This window comes from Anastrepha obliqua, chromosome 1, assembly GCF_027943255.1.
Source record: "Anastrepha obliqua isolate idAnaObli1 chromosome 1, idAnaObli1_1.0, whole genome shotgun sequence".
Classification (NCBI taxonomy): domain Eukaryota; kingdom Metazoa; phylum Arthropoda; class Insecta; order Diptera; family Tephritidae; genus Anastrepha; species Anastrepha obliqua.
In genome coordinates, this window is record NC_072892.1 from 25,353,258 (window position 1) to 25,368,342 (window position 15,085).

The 15,085-nt window shown below is 38.7% G+C and overlaps 1 protein-coding gene across 16 annotated transcripts in view; it reads right to left on the reverse strand.

The window, feature by feature from the left end:
- Window positions 1–15,085, reverse strand: part of LOC129235951 (phosphatidylinositol-binding clathrin assembly protein LAP) — a 102,636-nt gene that overhangs the window by 41,814 nt on the left and 45,737 nt on the right. For 14 of the 16 annotated variants that reach the window (XM_054870845.1, XM_054870993.1, XM_054870317.1 and 11 more), the window contains one exon: window positions 12,635–12,664. The exons of the other annotated variants lie outside the window; for them this stretch is intronic. In XM_054870845.1, coding sequence (XP_054726820.1) covers window positions 12,635–12,664 — 30 coding nt within the window. The remainder of the gene's footprint in view (window positions 1–12,634; window positions 12,665–15,085) is intronic. 16 annotated transcript variants of the gene reach the window in all.

Below are 15,085 nucleotides of genomic sequence, written 5' to 3' on the forward strand. Positions count from 1 at the left end.
ATGTAAAGAACATGTTCTATTTTTACATGCTTTCACGGGCTGTGATACTACTTCTGCCTTTTACAACAAAGGAAAAATTAAGTTTATCAAAAATTTTGAGAAGCGGAATGATCTACATGACTCAGCAGCAGTATTTAAAAATGTACATGAAGATGCAAATAATATATAATATTTCAAGCTGGTATTACATGTATTTTGGGACTGTATGGTGCTTCGGCAAAAATGACAGATTTGAATACATTTAGGTTCAATTCCTTCATCAAAGCAACTGGCAAAGACACAAGTGTTCTTTTATCTTCGTTACCTCCCACGTCTGAGCATTTGAACACTTAAAACGGGTTTACCTACAAAGCCAGATGTGGTTAGGGAATGATTTAAACATCGAAAATTGGGGATGGAACTATTCCAATAATACCTATCATCCAATATTTACGAATCAATTACCTGCTCCGGAAAATTTAATATTAAAAATGTTATTTTGCAATTGCAAAAAAGGATGTGGAGCTGCATGCGGATGCCGAAAAAGTGGATTATACTGCAGTGTAGCATGCCTACAGTGCAACGACGACAGCTGTCTAAAAGTAGCGCCTATGATTAACATCAGTGAAATTGAAGATGATATTTGAAAAAATGTAAATTTTTCAATAGACAAATTTTTTTGTTAATTCATTTTTTTCTTTTAAATAGTCATAATTTTTTTTGTTTTTAATAATTAATTCGATTTTACTTTTATGCTATAATAACAGAAAACAATTTTTTATTTTTTTTTTTTGTATGCTAATTATTTAAATAAACGAATAGTTTACATAATATTTTTTTTTAACATTTAATTATCCATAATCTATTTATTTTTTCATTTGCTTCCACTTCTGTTACAAAACAATAAATTCTACAACGTTATTTGCATTATAGCACATAAGTTATTGCAATCATAAATTTTTGCTATTTAAAAATCAAATGCACAACTTTTAAATAGGTAGAGATTATTATTTATGTTATTCACAACACATTTTCGCAAAGATAATTTAATTTCATCTAGTCCCTAAGACATCCTAGGTTTTAACGTTTTTAACGCTCCAGACACTCCACTAATATATAAAAACACAATCTGTGCAATTTGACCGACTAAAAGACTTTATTATTTTATTTTAATTGTACAGTGACAGCGGACACCTAAGGGGCTGAAAAAAGTGTCCGCTTATGAGAGGCGTACGCTTATGAGAAAAGTGTAAAAAACAGTTAATAATATGTTATTGGAGGGTTCAAGTGGTATAGCAGGGTTTTCCGCTCAAAAGAAACAAATTTAAAAAAAATTCTTAAAGATTTGTCGTATGAACTGAAAAAATTGTCCGCTTATGGAAGGCGTACGCTTAAGAGAGATGACCGTTAGGAGAGAGTACACTGTACATACTTACAAAAAGAAATAAAATGCTGAGCTATCATTTTTTTACAACTAATTGAAAAATCTCAATCGGCATAAAAAAGTCAGTAGAGAAGCCAAAAAGTGGGCGTAGTCAAAAGAAAGGTATGCGAAATTATTTATATATGAAAATGTTTTTATTTTTTGATATATTCACCTCTTATAAAGGGTGATTTTTTAGCTATTACACAGGCCGACAAAATTTAACCAACATTCAGACCCAGAAACCAGACTATATATTTCCGAAGGTTTATGATGCGCTGAATCCAAATCTGGCCCCCATGTTTGCCCATATTTGAGGTTATGTAGCCTTGCAGATGTTTTCTTGCACCAAAATTAAAGGATGGCATCTTTAAATACAATCCTTCTTTTTTCAAATGGCGTTTTGTTTGCCCAAATATCATTTTTTTTCCCAGAGATATCGCATTTTGAAATTTTCATGTTTTTTTTGTATTTTTTGCACTTTTAGGTTAGGATATCTCGAAAACCAGAGCTGATAGAGCAATTCTGAGGCCAGATTTGGATTCAGCGCATCATAAACCTTCGGAAATATATAGTCTGGTTTCTGGGTCTGAATGTTGGTTAAATTTTGTCGGCCTAGTTCCATTAAACACGAAAGATACGATTATCGTAAAAACTCAAACTAATAAATTAATTTTAGTTATCAATCCGAATTTTGCATGGACAGAGAAGCAGATATTAGTTTAAATTATTTCGGATACTTTTCCTTGTAGACTAGTGTTATCTTTTCAAACAGTTGGTTTAAACAGCAGACGCACGTTTCGTGTTTTGTTTCACTGTCACCCATCTTCAGTTTGGTCTATAATTCAACCATGAATCGTCTTATAAACGAACAACGCTTGCAAATCAATGAATTTTATTATAAAAATGCGTGTTCTGTTAAGAAAGTTTAAAGTCGAAAAATTGTGTTCAGCGACGAAGCTAATTTTTGGATCAATGGGTACGTAATAAAGTGGTGCACAAATGACTTGTTTATTACAAAGAAACAAGTCACACATTGCATGTGACACTGTTTGTGATGACAAAAAGCAATGTAGGCACACAACTTGAACAGCAACGAAGAAAAACTGTCTTCAACAAGCAATACTACTTCGGCTCTATCGACAGTGCACGAATTGCACGACGCTGCTTATATGCTTGCATGGCAATGGTAGAAAAACATTCTCATACAAGCCTTGCCGAAAGACATCAAGTACAATGTGTGAATTGGTGTCATATGTATGTATGTACGTAGTGTGTATTAGCACCCCTTCGAGATGTATGAAAATTGCAAACATACACATTTCTTCGCTCCCCGCGCACTTTTGCGTATTAAGGGGAGAATATTAATAAATAACGGTAAACTTTCGATGAATAATTTTTAAAGCTATTGAAGTTATGAAATAAGACAGCTTTTAGTAAATTTAAAAGCCAATAAAGTGCGCAGAAGAATATTTGCAGGCAAAGTGTAAGTTATATTAAAATATTAATCAGAATTTAATTTTTATTCTACAAAACCATCATACCAAACATTAACTGCCTATTTGATTTTAAAATATCAGGAATTCATGTAAGTAAATAATCCACATTTGACACAATTCACTTGTTTGAATTGAATTGTTTTTCATTGCCTTTCAGTGTCATTGCTTTTCTTGCTATCTTGCCGAATATGTGTGTTGTGACAATGCTGAGAGAGAAACAAGTCATACAAAAGCATGATTTGGTTTTCTCTCTAGCTGCTATTGCCTGTTACTGTTAGTTGAGAACAAAACACTGCATTGTTGTGTGAATTTAGCAAATGACTTGAAAGCACATATATGTCGACTTGTGCACCACTTTAGTACGTAAATAAGCAGAATTGTCGATTTTGGTGTGAAGATCACCCAGAAGAATTGCATGCATACCAATGTATCCAGAAAAGGTCACAGTTTGGTGCGGTTTATGGGCTGGGGGTATCATTGGACCGTACTTCTTCAAAGATACTGCGAATCGTAACGTAACTGTGAATGGTGAGCGCTACCGTGAAATGATATCCAACTTTTGTTTGCCCAAAATGCAATAGCTTGACTTGCATGACAAGTGGTTTCAGCAAAACGGTGCCACATGCCACACAGCACGCGTGAACATTTTATTTCACGTTCGGGAACTGTCAATTGGCCACCCAGATCGTGCGACATAACGCCTTTAAATTATTGGTTGTGGGGCTATGTTAAAGCTCACGTCTATTCAGACAAGCCTGCTTCAATTAACGCATTGGAATACAACATTAAAGCGTTTATATGTGAGATACCGGCCGAAACATTGGAAAGAGTATGCCAAAATTGGACTAAGCGGATGGACCATTTGAAGCGCAGTCGCGGTCAACATTTGCATGAAATAATCTTCAAACATTAAATTATATGGACTGTACTATCGATTTCAATAAAAATTTCATGCATTTTTCTGAATTTTACGTGTTTTTTTGAAAAACTTTCCTATAGCTCTTAAAAAATCATCCTTTATACATGTATAATTGGCGCGTACACCTTCTTTGGGTGTTTGGCCAAGCTCCTCCTCCGATTTGTGGTGTGCGTCTTAATGTTGTTCCAAGCCGACTCCGAACGGCAGATATTTTTTATGAGGAGGTTTTTCATGGCAAAAATACACTCGGAGGTTTGCCATTGCCTGCCGAGGGGGGACCGCTATTAGAAGAAACTTTTTCTTAATTTTGGTGTTTCACCGAGATTCCATCCTACATTCTCTCTCAATTCCGAATGGTACTCACGCGCCAACCCATTCGGCTACGGCGGCCTCCTTTTAGTCTAATATAATTCTCGGAGCATTCATAAAGTTTACCTATACCATAAAAAAAACACAAAAAAATGTTCTAGCTCTTCAAAATAGACGCAAATAATACACTCCACTTAATTTTTTTTCCTCGCACCTCTTTATTTAATTTTGGAAATAAATAGAAATCTGAAGGATTTGGAAATAAATAGTAATGTCGACTATAGCGAAAATGTTTAAGATTCTCCTGTAATATTGTAATAATAAAGGGTGTTTTTTTTAGAGGTTAGGTTTTCAAGTTGGCACTACTTTTTTCGTAGATGGTCTTTTTGACAGCTGTCACTTTATTTATGCTCAGTTTGGTTTGCCATTTCATAATAAATAGACTTACACCTGAACAACGTTTGCAAATGTGCAAATTTATTACGAAAATAATGGTTCGGTTCGCGCGACGCATCGCAAGAAAATTTTGTTCAGCGATGAAGCTCACTTTTGGTTGAATGGGTATGTCAATAAGCAAAATTGTCGCATTTGAAGTGAACATAATCCACAAGCCATTGCTGAGACGCCGTTACGTCCTCAAAAAGTCACTGTTTGGTGTGCTCTATGGGCAGAGGGAATCATTGGTCCATATTTCTTTAAACATGAAGCCGGCCATAATGTTACAGTCAATGGAGAGCGCTATAGAGCCATGATTAATGACTTTTTCGTGCCTGAATTGGACGATGTTGATGTGGACGACCTTTGGTTCCAACAAGACGGCGCTACATGCCATACAGCCAACGCAACAATCGATTTATTGAAGGAAACTTTTGGTGAGCGCATTATCTCGCGCCGTGGACCTGTGGCGTGGCCTCCAAGATCGTGCGATATAACACCGCTGGACTATTTCTTGTGGGGCTATGTAAAGTCGCTTGTCTACGCAGATAAGCCCGAGACGATTGACGTCTTGGAAGAGAATATTCGGCGCGTTATTGCTGACATACGGCCCCAATTGCTGCAAAAAGTGGTCGAAAATTGGGCTTCTCGGCTGGAATTTATTCGAGCCAGCCGCGGCGGCCACTTGCCCGAAATCATTTTTAAAACATAATGGCAAACCCTTATCTTTATAATAAAGCTAAATTCTTGGCCATAACATTAAAATATATACGTTTTATTTCATCTTGAAAACCTAACCTCTAAAAAAACACCCTTTATTTACACCTTCCTTCTAATCTCAGCCAATGAGATGCCTGCTTAATCCTAAAAATCCATCATCACTTCAGTTGATTGTGGCATATTACTACCTAAACCCAGGTTCGTAGTTATTAACCCGAGTCCACCTCGAGCACATTTTCCTCTTATTCTTTTCTTAACGTCATCCTTTTTTCTTTCTAAAAGTGTAGCGTGACATTCTCCCTTAATACTAGCATGTTTTCTGAATACTAGACCAATACGAATCAGAAAAAATATTAGAGTATGCCCACCCGATTATGACTCCATGAACTTTTTCACCGGTAATGCACATTTCATGTCCCACTCCATACACTCTTGTATCCATTTAAGTACACAATCATGAGCCCAAGTTTCAAAGATTCAAAAACTCACCGGCGCCCTAGATGCGCTATTGCGTCGGTAGTGGTGTGGTGGTGCGATGGTGTTTATCACCAGTCTTGCATTGTCTTAGACATACATAGATGGTCTTGGATGATGCTCCAAATGATCGTATCAAACTTAAACCATTTTTGCGGTTTATTTCCTTTTCAAACGTGCATCGTCTAGAATAAGTTTTTAGACTTTTTCAACAATGTCTGAGGACGTTACTTCAATCGATCGACGTAGGCCTAATCCTCTTCAATTCACTATCTTCGATGTTGCTTAAATAGAATAGGCTGTTTATGATCATAATTTTTCTTGATCAAGAGTCTCCGAAAACTAACAGTATCTCTCCCATAATGACCTCTGGTGCGTTTTCTTTCCTAGGACCTAAGTAAGGAACTTAATCAAGACACGAAACTCAATTTTCTACCCAATTGACTTGCTGATCCGGCAATGTCTCAATTGTTAATGAGCGGATGTGATTCTTCTTCTCCTCGATTGGCGCGATAACCGCTGAAGCGATTTTGGCCGAGTTTAACAAAGCGCCGAGTTTTCCCAATTTAGATTTCATTTTGCATAGCCACATTAGTTTTGCGGAGATACCAAATTCAAACGTCGCGGCATATAGGAAACTCCTTTTCGTGCTGTCGAATGCAGTTTTAAAATCGACCCTTCTATTTGTCGTATGTGTCGATTCTCCTTTCATGGATATTTTCTAAGACTTGAATATTGCGAATATCTATCGATGTAATTGAAACCTTGTTTATAAAATTATCCCCATTGAGACGCTAGATAGTGCTTCTGTTCCTTTTTTTGTCGGGACAACTAGCAAGTACGGCACTTAGGCACAATTAAGTCCATTGCACTGCACTCGGATTCCCTTTTAATTTTCTTTAAATCTACTCGACCTCCGAAGAAATCTGAGTAGATCTTGTGGTGCCAAGGAGCCAAGGTGGTCGCTACTTAACACATCAGTGCCAAAGAACTCAAGCCTGATTCAGGCGAAGGCGGGGAAGACGCACAGGAAATGGTCCGCCGTCTCATCCTTCTCCTCACCAGCTGGACAGAGTACACTGTCTGAGATGTCTACAGAAAGTGGCACGTCATCAGTCTAATCAGCTGTCTACAGCTGTCCCTTCTGCTATATGACAGGAGTATTTGGGACAGCCGGTCGGACATGACAGATAACATCAGTTGAGTCCATATGCAGCCTCTCTCAGCCTGCCAAGGGAGTGGCAGAACGGGCTACGAGCCAAAGAAGTTGGCCTCAGAGCCCATCTTAGCTAAGGAATCAGTGGTCTCGTTACTCACGATACCCACGTGTCGCGGGACCCATGTTAGCATCAGGCTATTATGTCTACCGATATAGTTCAGACTGGATTTACAGAACTCGACTACCCCTGATGTGGTTGGGGAGCTGTCTAAGGCCATGAGCGCAGCTTGGCAGTCGCTGCAGAACATATAGATCTGCCTCTTCATCTGTTTTCCGCATCAAAGTTCCTCACTTCTTAAAAAGCATACGAGGGGTGCCTTTTATATGTCGGGATTAGAGAACAAAAACAAATTTTAATAAACGAAAATCACATTATTGTTTTTCAAAATATTCTCCATGAAGATCGATACACTTTTGCATGCGTTTGAACCAATTGTCGAAGCACTTTTGCCACTCTGAATGAGGTACCTCCAAAACATGCATTCTGAATGCCGCAACCGCTTCTTCAGGTGTCGAAAAACGTTGACCTCTCAGTTTGTTTTTTACGTACGGGAATAAAAAGAAGTTATTCGGTGCCAAGTCAGGACTATACTGCGGATTACCCATTAATTCGATGTTTTGGGTGCTCAAAAATGCAGTTGTTTGAACCGATGTGTGAGAGCTCGCATTGTCCTGGTGAAGAGTGATCCGTCTTTGGCGATTGGTTTTCCTAATTTCTTGGAAGACAACTGGCAAACAAATGGTTGTGTACCACTCAGAATATACTGTTCTGCGTTGTTCTAGTGGTACGGTTGCGACATGTCCAGTTTTTCCGAAAAAACAGGCGACCATTTGCTTGGAAGTGCTTCATGCGTTAACACTTTTGTTGGATTTGGCTCATCTTGAAACACCCATACAGTCGACTGCTGTTTACTTTCGGGCTCATACGCGTAAATCCATGATTCATCACCTGTCACTATGTCATAGACGTGTTTCGAAGCCCCGCGATCGTATTTTTTGAGCATTTCCTTCGGCCAATCGACACGAGCCTCTTTTTGAGCGATTGACAAATTGTCTGGGATCTAACGCGAACAAATTTTTTGACAGTCAAATGTTTATGCAATATTGAATGTATGCTGGTCCCCCTAATGCCTAAGATTGTCTCAATCTCACGATAGGTCACATGACGATCTTGCAATATCAGTTCGCGCACAGCATCAATGGTTTTCGGAACAACAACTGATTTTGGACGACCTTCACGAAATTCATCTTGGAGTGAACTACGACCACGATTGAATTCACCATACCATCGATAAACACTGGTCCTTGATGGAGCTTCATCGCCAAAAAATGAATTAAGCTCATCCATGCAACGTTGCTGAGTTAATCCACGTCGAAAGTTGTAAAAATTAATCGCACGAAAATGTTCACGATTTAATTCCATTTTTGGACCGAGATGAATCTTTTAAGTTACTGAAAACAACACAAATAATGCTGGTATTTCAAAACGTTCTGAGTACGTAAAAGCCAAAAAATGTCAAACTTTGCGATACAGCTGTCAGTTGCCAAATTGCAACACCAGGGTTGCCAAATCCCGACATATACAAGGCACTCCTCGTACACCTCCGCTTGAAACACAGATGCATGCATTCCAAGAGCAAAGTACAGTTTTGTCCCGCTGGATTCTACGTAGGCCCCAGAGACGGGGCGCTGCAGAATCATATTAAGAATTTCATAATATTATTTACGAATTTAACGCGCTAATAATCTATTGTTTAATAGGCCGTGAAACAAGGAAGATCATTCTGTTGAAATCAAAGTTTTTTACGTTTTATGCCTCATAAAACTGGTATAACTCACTATTTTCTATGCTCCCAATTCTATTCTATTTTTTGATATACATATGGCAAGTTTCATTAAGCCGCGTTTATTCATCGATTTTTTCGCTTCAACTTTGCAAATTCTCTTTTGGTGTGCCCGTCGTGTTCATACACCTTGCAATTGTTAGTGTTTGGTCTACAGTCAATAACAGCACAGAGAAGAACGAGTACGCCAAGGGTGTTGACGGAGTACGAGCATCACAAGTGACGAGTTCAAACAACAAATGTTTCCCTGTATGACCGCGGATCTGCTAATACTTAATACTCTTCTCCAGTGCTGTCAGCATATGTTAAAGTACTCGTTTAGCAGTAGCTTCAACACTTCGCTACGCACTAACGCTTTGCGAATGAAGGGCGATTCGTCAATTTAGACATAAAGCGACTAGTTTTATAAAGATTTCGTTCTATATATACTCATAAAAATACCAATAGTTAGCATATAAGTAAATTCTTACTCTACAATACAATTTTTTGCAATAGGAAAACAGAAAAAATTAAATAAAAATAGAAATAAAAATAAAAATAATAGCTAAATACTTATATTTTATATTAAGAAATCAATATAATATAATATTTTAAAGCGGCACTACACTAAATTTATTAGTAGATTTCAAATGTAGAAATTTGAGGCATTTTGTGATAATTTTTAGAGAAATTTTTTTAGTAATGATGCGAAATGAAAACCGGCTTTTTTATTTACAACGCAACTAATTTTAGTTTTATTTTCAATAGAATGCGAATAATTACTCTTATCGTCTCGTGATAGTGCTCGCAATTCAGCTATCTGCATACTTTTTTTAATAATTGGCGTGTAGAGATTAAAATATTCAAAGCTCGACAGCGGCGCTTGAGGACTGCTAAATAAAAGTTCTTACATTTGATAGAAATAAAAATCTAGTTATCATTAGACCAGATGGGCGCAAAATACATTAACTCCCAGTTCTCAGGATGGGTTTTATTAAGCGGGCGAAACAATTTCTGAAACGATAAATTCGAAATCATTTTCGTTCGATATCAACACGTGGCAGCACCGCAGAGAATAATAGAGAATCTGTTTTGTCGTAAACAAACTGCTGTCACATCGCCAGCTACGTCGGCAAAACAGCTGATTCCTTCAAAATCGCTAATAGCCGGTCAACGGTCTGTTGTTGGCCATACCTTCGGAATTCTTTTCACCATGGATGTTGCAGACTTAACCCAAGCCTTAGCCCAAACATCTCAAAATAGGTCTACACAACGCGGTAAACATGCAGAGACATGCTCCAATGTTTCTTCCGCCCCAAGAGAGTTGCAATTCCGATAGATTATGTGATAAAGCCCCAGTCTGGCTGCATGGCCAGTGTCCTATGAGAAGAGCGTAATTGTAGGAATATATTATTTCTGTTCATTGTAATGCCTATCGAAGATCGGTTGGCGCAGCAGGAAGGTCGTAGCCTGCACGATTGCATATCCTTTCATCTACGATTAGCCAAGTTTAGCCAGCCTTAAATGAACCGAATTTAGTTTAGGAGCATAAAGAGGTGCCATCACAACTCGCTATATTAAAACTCTGGCAAGGAAAAAATGTGAAGCTATAAAACAACTGTTTTGTGTTGGCAAACAACACAGATGGCGTTGTCGTGGCTATTAATGGAAATCGGTGCACGAACTATATTTTTCGACGATATAAGCATAAGAGGCAGTCCTTTCTAGAATATACCCGTAGAAGGAAAATAAAGGCATCCTTTATTTCGAGCTGCCCTTTTTCTACTATATTTAAAGGGAGAGAAAGTTGGGTTAGGTTAGGTTGAAGCGGTCGTCCTGTGGGACACACTCAGGCTCATGGCCCATTGTGATGCCACGTGGGGAGCTGGTCGCTATCTCTCCTAAAATCAGTGTGTGCTTTCTAAAAATTTTAGAATATCTCTGATTACTGCAGATCTGAGATCTGCCAACTCATAAAAAAATTGTTTACCCATAATAGTAAACATGCGTCTGGATAGAGCAGGACAGTGGCACAGTAAGTGCGAGATTGTCTCTTCCTCGTCCTAATGCAGGCAACTTCTACAGAAGTCATGTGTTTGCACACCCATCCTTTGGGCGTGTCTACCTATTAGGCAGTTCCCCGTTATGACTGAGATCAGTGTGCTAAGACTGTGGTTTGGGCTTAGTAGAGATTCTGTGTGTTTATCATTTAGAGTCCACGACCCCAGTTGACGGGCGATTTTGCAGGTGGCTTCATTACGCCATCTTTGGTTTGCTTTCCTTACAATTTCTTCAAGGATGAGTAGCTGTTTTTTTTTTGTCGGGACAACTAGCAAGTGCAGCACTCAGACATTAATTGATTCCATTGTACTACACTTGGATTACCTTTTAATTTTCTTTAAATCTACCCGATCTCCGAAGAAATCTGAGTAGATCTTGTGGTGCCAAGAAGCCAAAATGGTCGCTTCTTAACACATCAGTGCCAAAGACCTCAAACCTGATTCGAGCGAAGGCGGAGCAGACACACAGGAAGTGGTTCGCCGTCTCATCCGCCTCTTCACAAGCTGGGCAGAGTACACTGTCTGAGATGCCCAACCTTTCCATGTGCTTTGCCTACAGAACGTGGCCCGTCATCAGTCCAACCAGCCGTCTGCACTCCCCTCTGCTTAATGACAGAAGGGTTTGCGACAGTCGATCGGACATGACAGGTAACATCAGTTTTGTCCATCTGCAGCCTCTCTCAGCCTGCCAAGCTCGCTTGTGGGTGGTAGTTATCCATTTGCTAACCGTGGCCGTGATGGCCGCAGAAGGGAGTGGCAAAACGGGCTCTGGGCCAAAGAAGTTGGCCTCAGAGCCCATATTAGCTAAGGAGTCAGAGGTCTCGTTACCCGCGATACCAACGTGTCGCGGGACCCATGTTAGCATCAGGCTATTATGTCTGCCGACATAGTTCAGCCTGGATTTACAGGATTCGACTACCCTTAAAGTGGTTGGGGGTTGTCTAAGGCCATAAGCGCAGCTTGGCTGTCGCTGCAGACACATATAGATCTGCCTCTCCATCGTTTTTCCACAACAAAGTTCATCGCTTCTTGAACTGCATGAGTAGCTTACATGTTTGTAAGGCTATCCCAAATGTCTATGTACTCATCGGTCAATTTGGTGCCGATTCTCGCTAGTTCATCGGTTCTACAGTTACCCTCAATGTCGCGATGGCCAGGAACCCATGTTACCTTTAGGTGAAATGACTCACTCATCTCGTTGAGAGATGTGCGGCATTTCATGGCTACCTTGGATATTATCAACTGTTTTGTAAGGGATTTTATCGCCGCTTGGCTATCAGTGAAAATGTAGATATCATTTCCGGATATCGCATCACACTGTATAAGTGTCGCGGCTTTCATTATTGCCATCAGTTCAGCCTGAAAGACACTACAGTAGTCGGGGAGCGGAAAACCGAAAGAGATCTCCAGATGTTCGAAGTATACACCTCGACCCACACTGCCCTCGAGCTTTGAGAGGGAGAGGGAGAGAAAGTTAAGTGACAGCGAATTCCATAAGAGCACTACCGAGAAGTTAAGAGAAAATGAGAGTGCGCTGGGCACTCAACTCTAAATTAAAGTAAGTTAAGGAAAATTGCTCGTATTTACAAGAAAGAACTTAGATTAGTGTAAAAATCAAGCTTCAAAATATACTACGTATCTGAAAAAATATTTACAGAGATTAAAGCGAAAAACCAAAAATTAATTTCTTTATCTACGAATATTACCAAGCAACTCTACCAATTATGAACAATTAGAGATATTAAAAGCTAATTATAAACAGCGATGTACTCACCCATTCTGCCACCCGGTGCCGATAAGCCATCTTAACAAATTAACATTAAATTATTTTTATTTATTTTACAACAACAAAGAACCAATTGTGCATGTGTGAAAAACGTTTTTTATTTGCGTTATTTGCGACATTTGCGGAATTTTGTTAATTTTTTTGTTTTTTTGATATTAAATACAATTTTTCATGAAACATAGTAGCCGGCATTTGAAAAGTTAGCATATTTTCAGTTATTCAGTATTTAGTTGTGGAAAGTACCAATTTTGTTATTAATTATGTTGGAGAAAAAGAGAGATGAAGAGAAGAGAGAAGAAAAGAGTACAGGTTACTATTTTTTTTATGCTGATTTGTGTTGATTTGTTATTAGTTTCATGTTTAGTGTTAATAAATAATTTTATTTTCAATTCAACAATGATAAGTATAAGTAATTATGAAATTAATATGCATGTGTGTGTGCGTGTGTGTATTTTTAGTTGAACATTAGCAAGTGAGCACAAACAGAAAAGTCTCGCAAACCAAATGCAGATTTTAATAAATTTTTTATTGACGTAAAATAAATTCTTGTTTTGATATTTTTATAAAAAAAAAATGTTCATATATGTACAGCTGTGAACATGGAAATTGCAGTACTCTTAAAATTATTTTTTTATTTATTTATTTAATTTTTCCCCTACAAATCATACAAATCAAAATTTCAATTCACAATATCTACGAAGGGTTAAGGGATTTCAGACGTTCAGAGTTTCTTTGAATAAATCTGGCAATTACATAAATGACGGTGATTTATTGGCGTCGTTCGTTTTAAGTGTATCATAGAAATAACGATGCCTTCAGTTTGTTGAGGTTATAAAATAAATTCTAATAAAATTTTGCACAGATTTAGACAAAAGTACGTTTTTTATTTATATACACATTAGGCCGGGTCGATTTGTGGGGAGGCAAAAAAATCGCTCATTGCTCTGTGAAAATCATATTCTACGGATCAAAATAAAAAACTTTGCCGAAGGAACCATACCTCTAAAACGAATTCTGATGTCCCCCAATTTGGGTCAAACTTTTTAGTTTCTTTTCTCATGTAAAGGCCAAAAATGGTGATATTTTGAAATGTTTGTATGGGGAACCCCCCAGGGGAGTTCCAGGGGGTGTGCCACTGACATGGGTGGATCGGCCGTCCAAAGTTAGTGGGGGTCTGTCATACATTTGGACTCGATTGGAGCACTCTAAATGGGTCAAAGTGGGATTTTTGGTTCGACCCAAATTGGGGGGCATCAGAATTCGTTGTAGAGGTATGGTTCCTTCGGCAAAGTTTCTTATTTTGATCCCTAGAATACGATTTTCACAGAGCAATGAGCGATTTTTAAATCGACCCGCCCTAATATAATATACATATATATATATATTTTTTTTTTCAATTTTGGGGAGTATCATGCATATATTTCTAATGCCTTGACTACAGTGGGAGCTGGTGTTATTTACCACAAAATATAAAACTCCACACTTTAGGCTTCCCAAATTAAACAACCAAGTTCTTCCGCTTTCATCAGAGGTTAGCTATACTTGACTCTAAACTCCATTGGAAGCCACACAGTGAAAATCGGGTAAAGGTCAGTCGAGTTTTCTACTCCTGCAAATCTATGTTTGGCAGAAAATGGGGGTTCAAGCCACAGGTCGTGCTTTGGATGTACAACGTAGTGGTTCTTTTTAACATAGGGTTGCCTGGTTTGGCGAGAAGCTCTTCAGAAGGACTATAATATCTCTAAACTGGGGAGGGTGCAAAAGGACCGCTTGTATTGGCATCAAAGTAGTAAGTAGAACTTGCCCCAATGCTAACCTGAATGTCGTTTTGCATCGTTACTTCCCATCGACTTTTAAGTTATTTCCAGCACTACTCAAAGTGCAATCAGGTTAAAGAAGGTTGGCCTCTGAAGACAATATCTTAAGGGACGTGGTAGCATTTTTGTGCAGTTAATACCGCATACCGAACTTCGGACAGATCCGCAAACTGGAGTTTGAGGCCAGGGCAATCTTTGCAAGTGGGCAGGATTGGAACGAGGGGAAAATCTGCATCGAAGCTGGCACCTCTGTCTTCACTGACTGCTTCAAGATCGAATCGAGAGTCGGGCAGGGGTTTTCTCTAAATCAACCAATTTATCTATTCCTTGAAAATTACCGAATACTGCTAGTGTTTTTCAGCGAGAAGTCTTTGCGATCCCGCAGGCGTGCAAAATGCTTAGGGAACGTGGGAGCGAGGGAGATATTAACATTTTTTCCGATAATCGAGCCGCGATCATGTCGCTATGGTGCAGATTCAAACTGGTGAACTCCTGTAAGAAAGAGACCATATCTCTTGGGTGTGCACGTAGCATTTCTCTAATCTGGGTTCCAGAACATAGCAAAATAGACCGAAATGAAATTGAAATCATGAGCTTGCCAGGAAGAAGTCTGTGTCCCTTG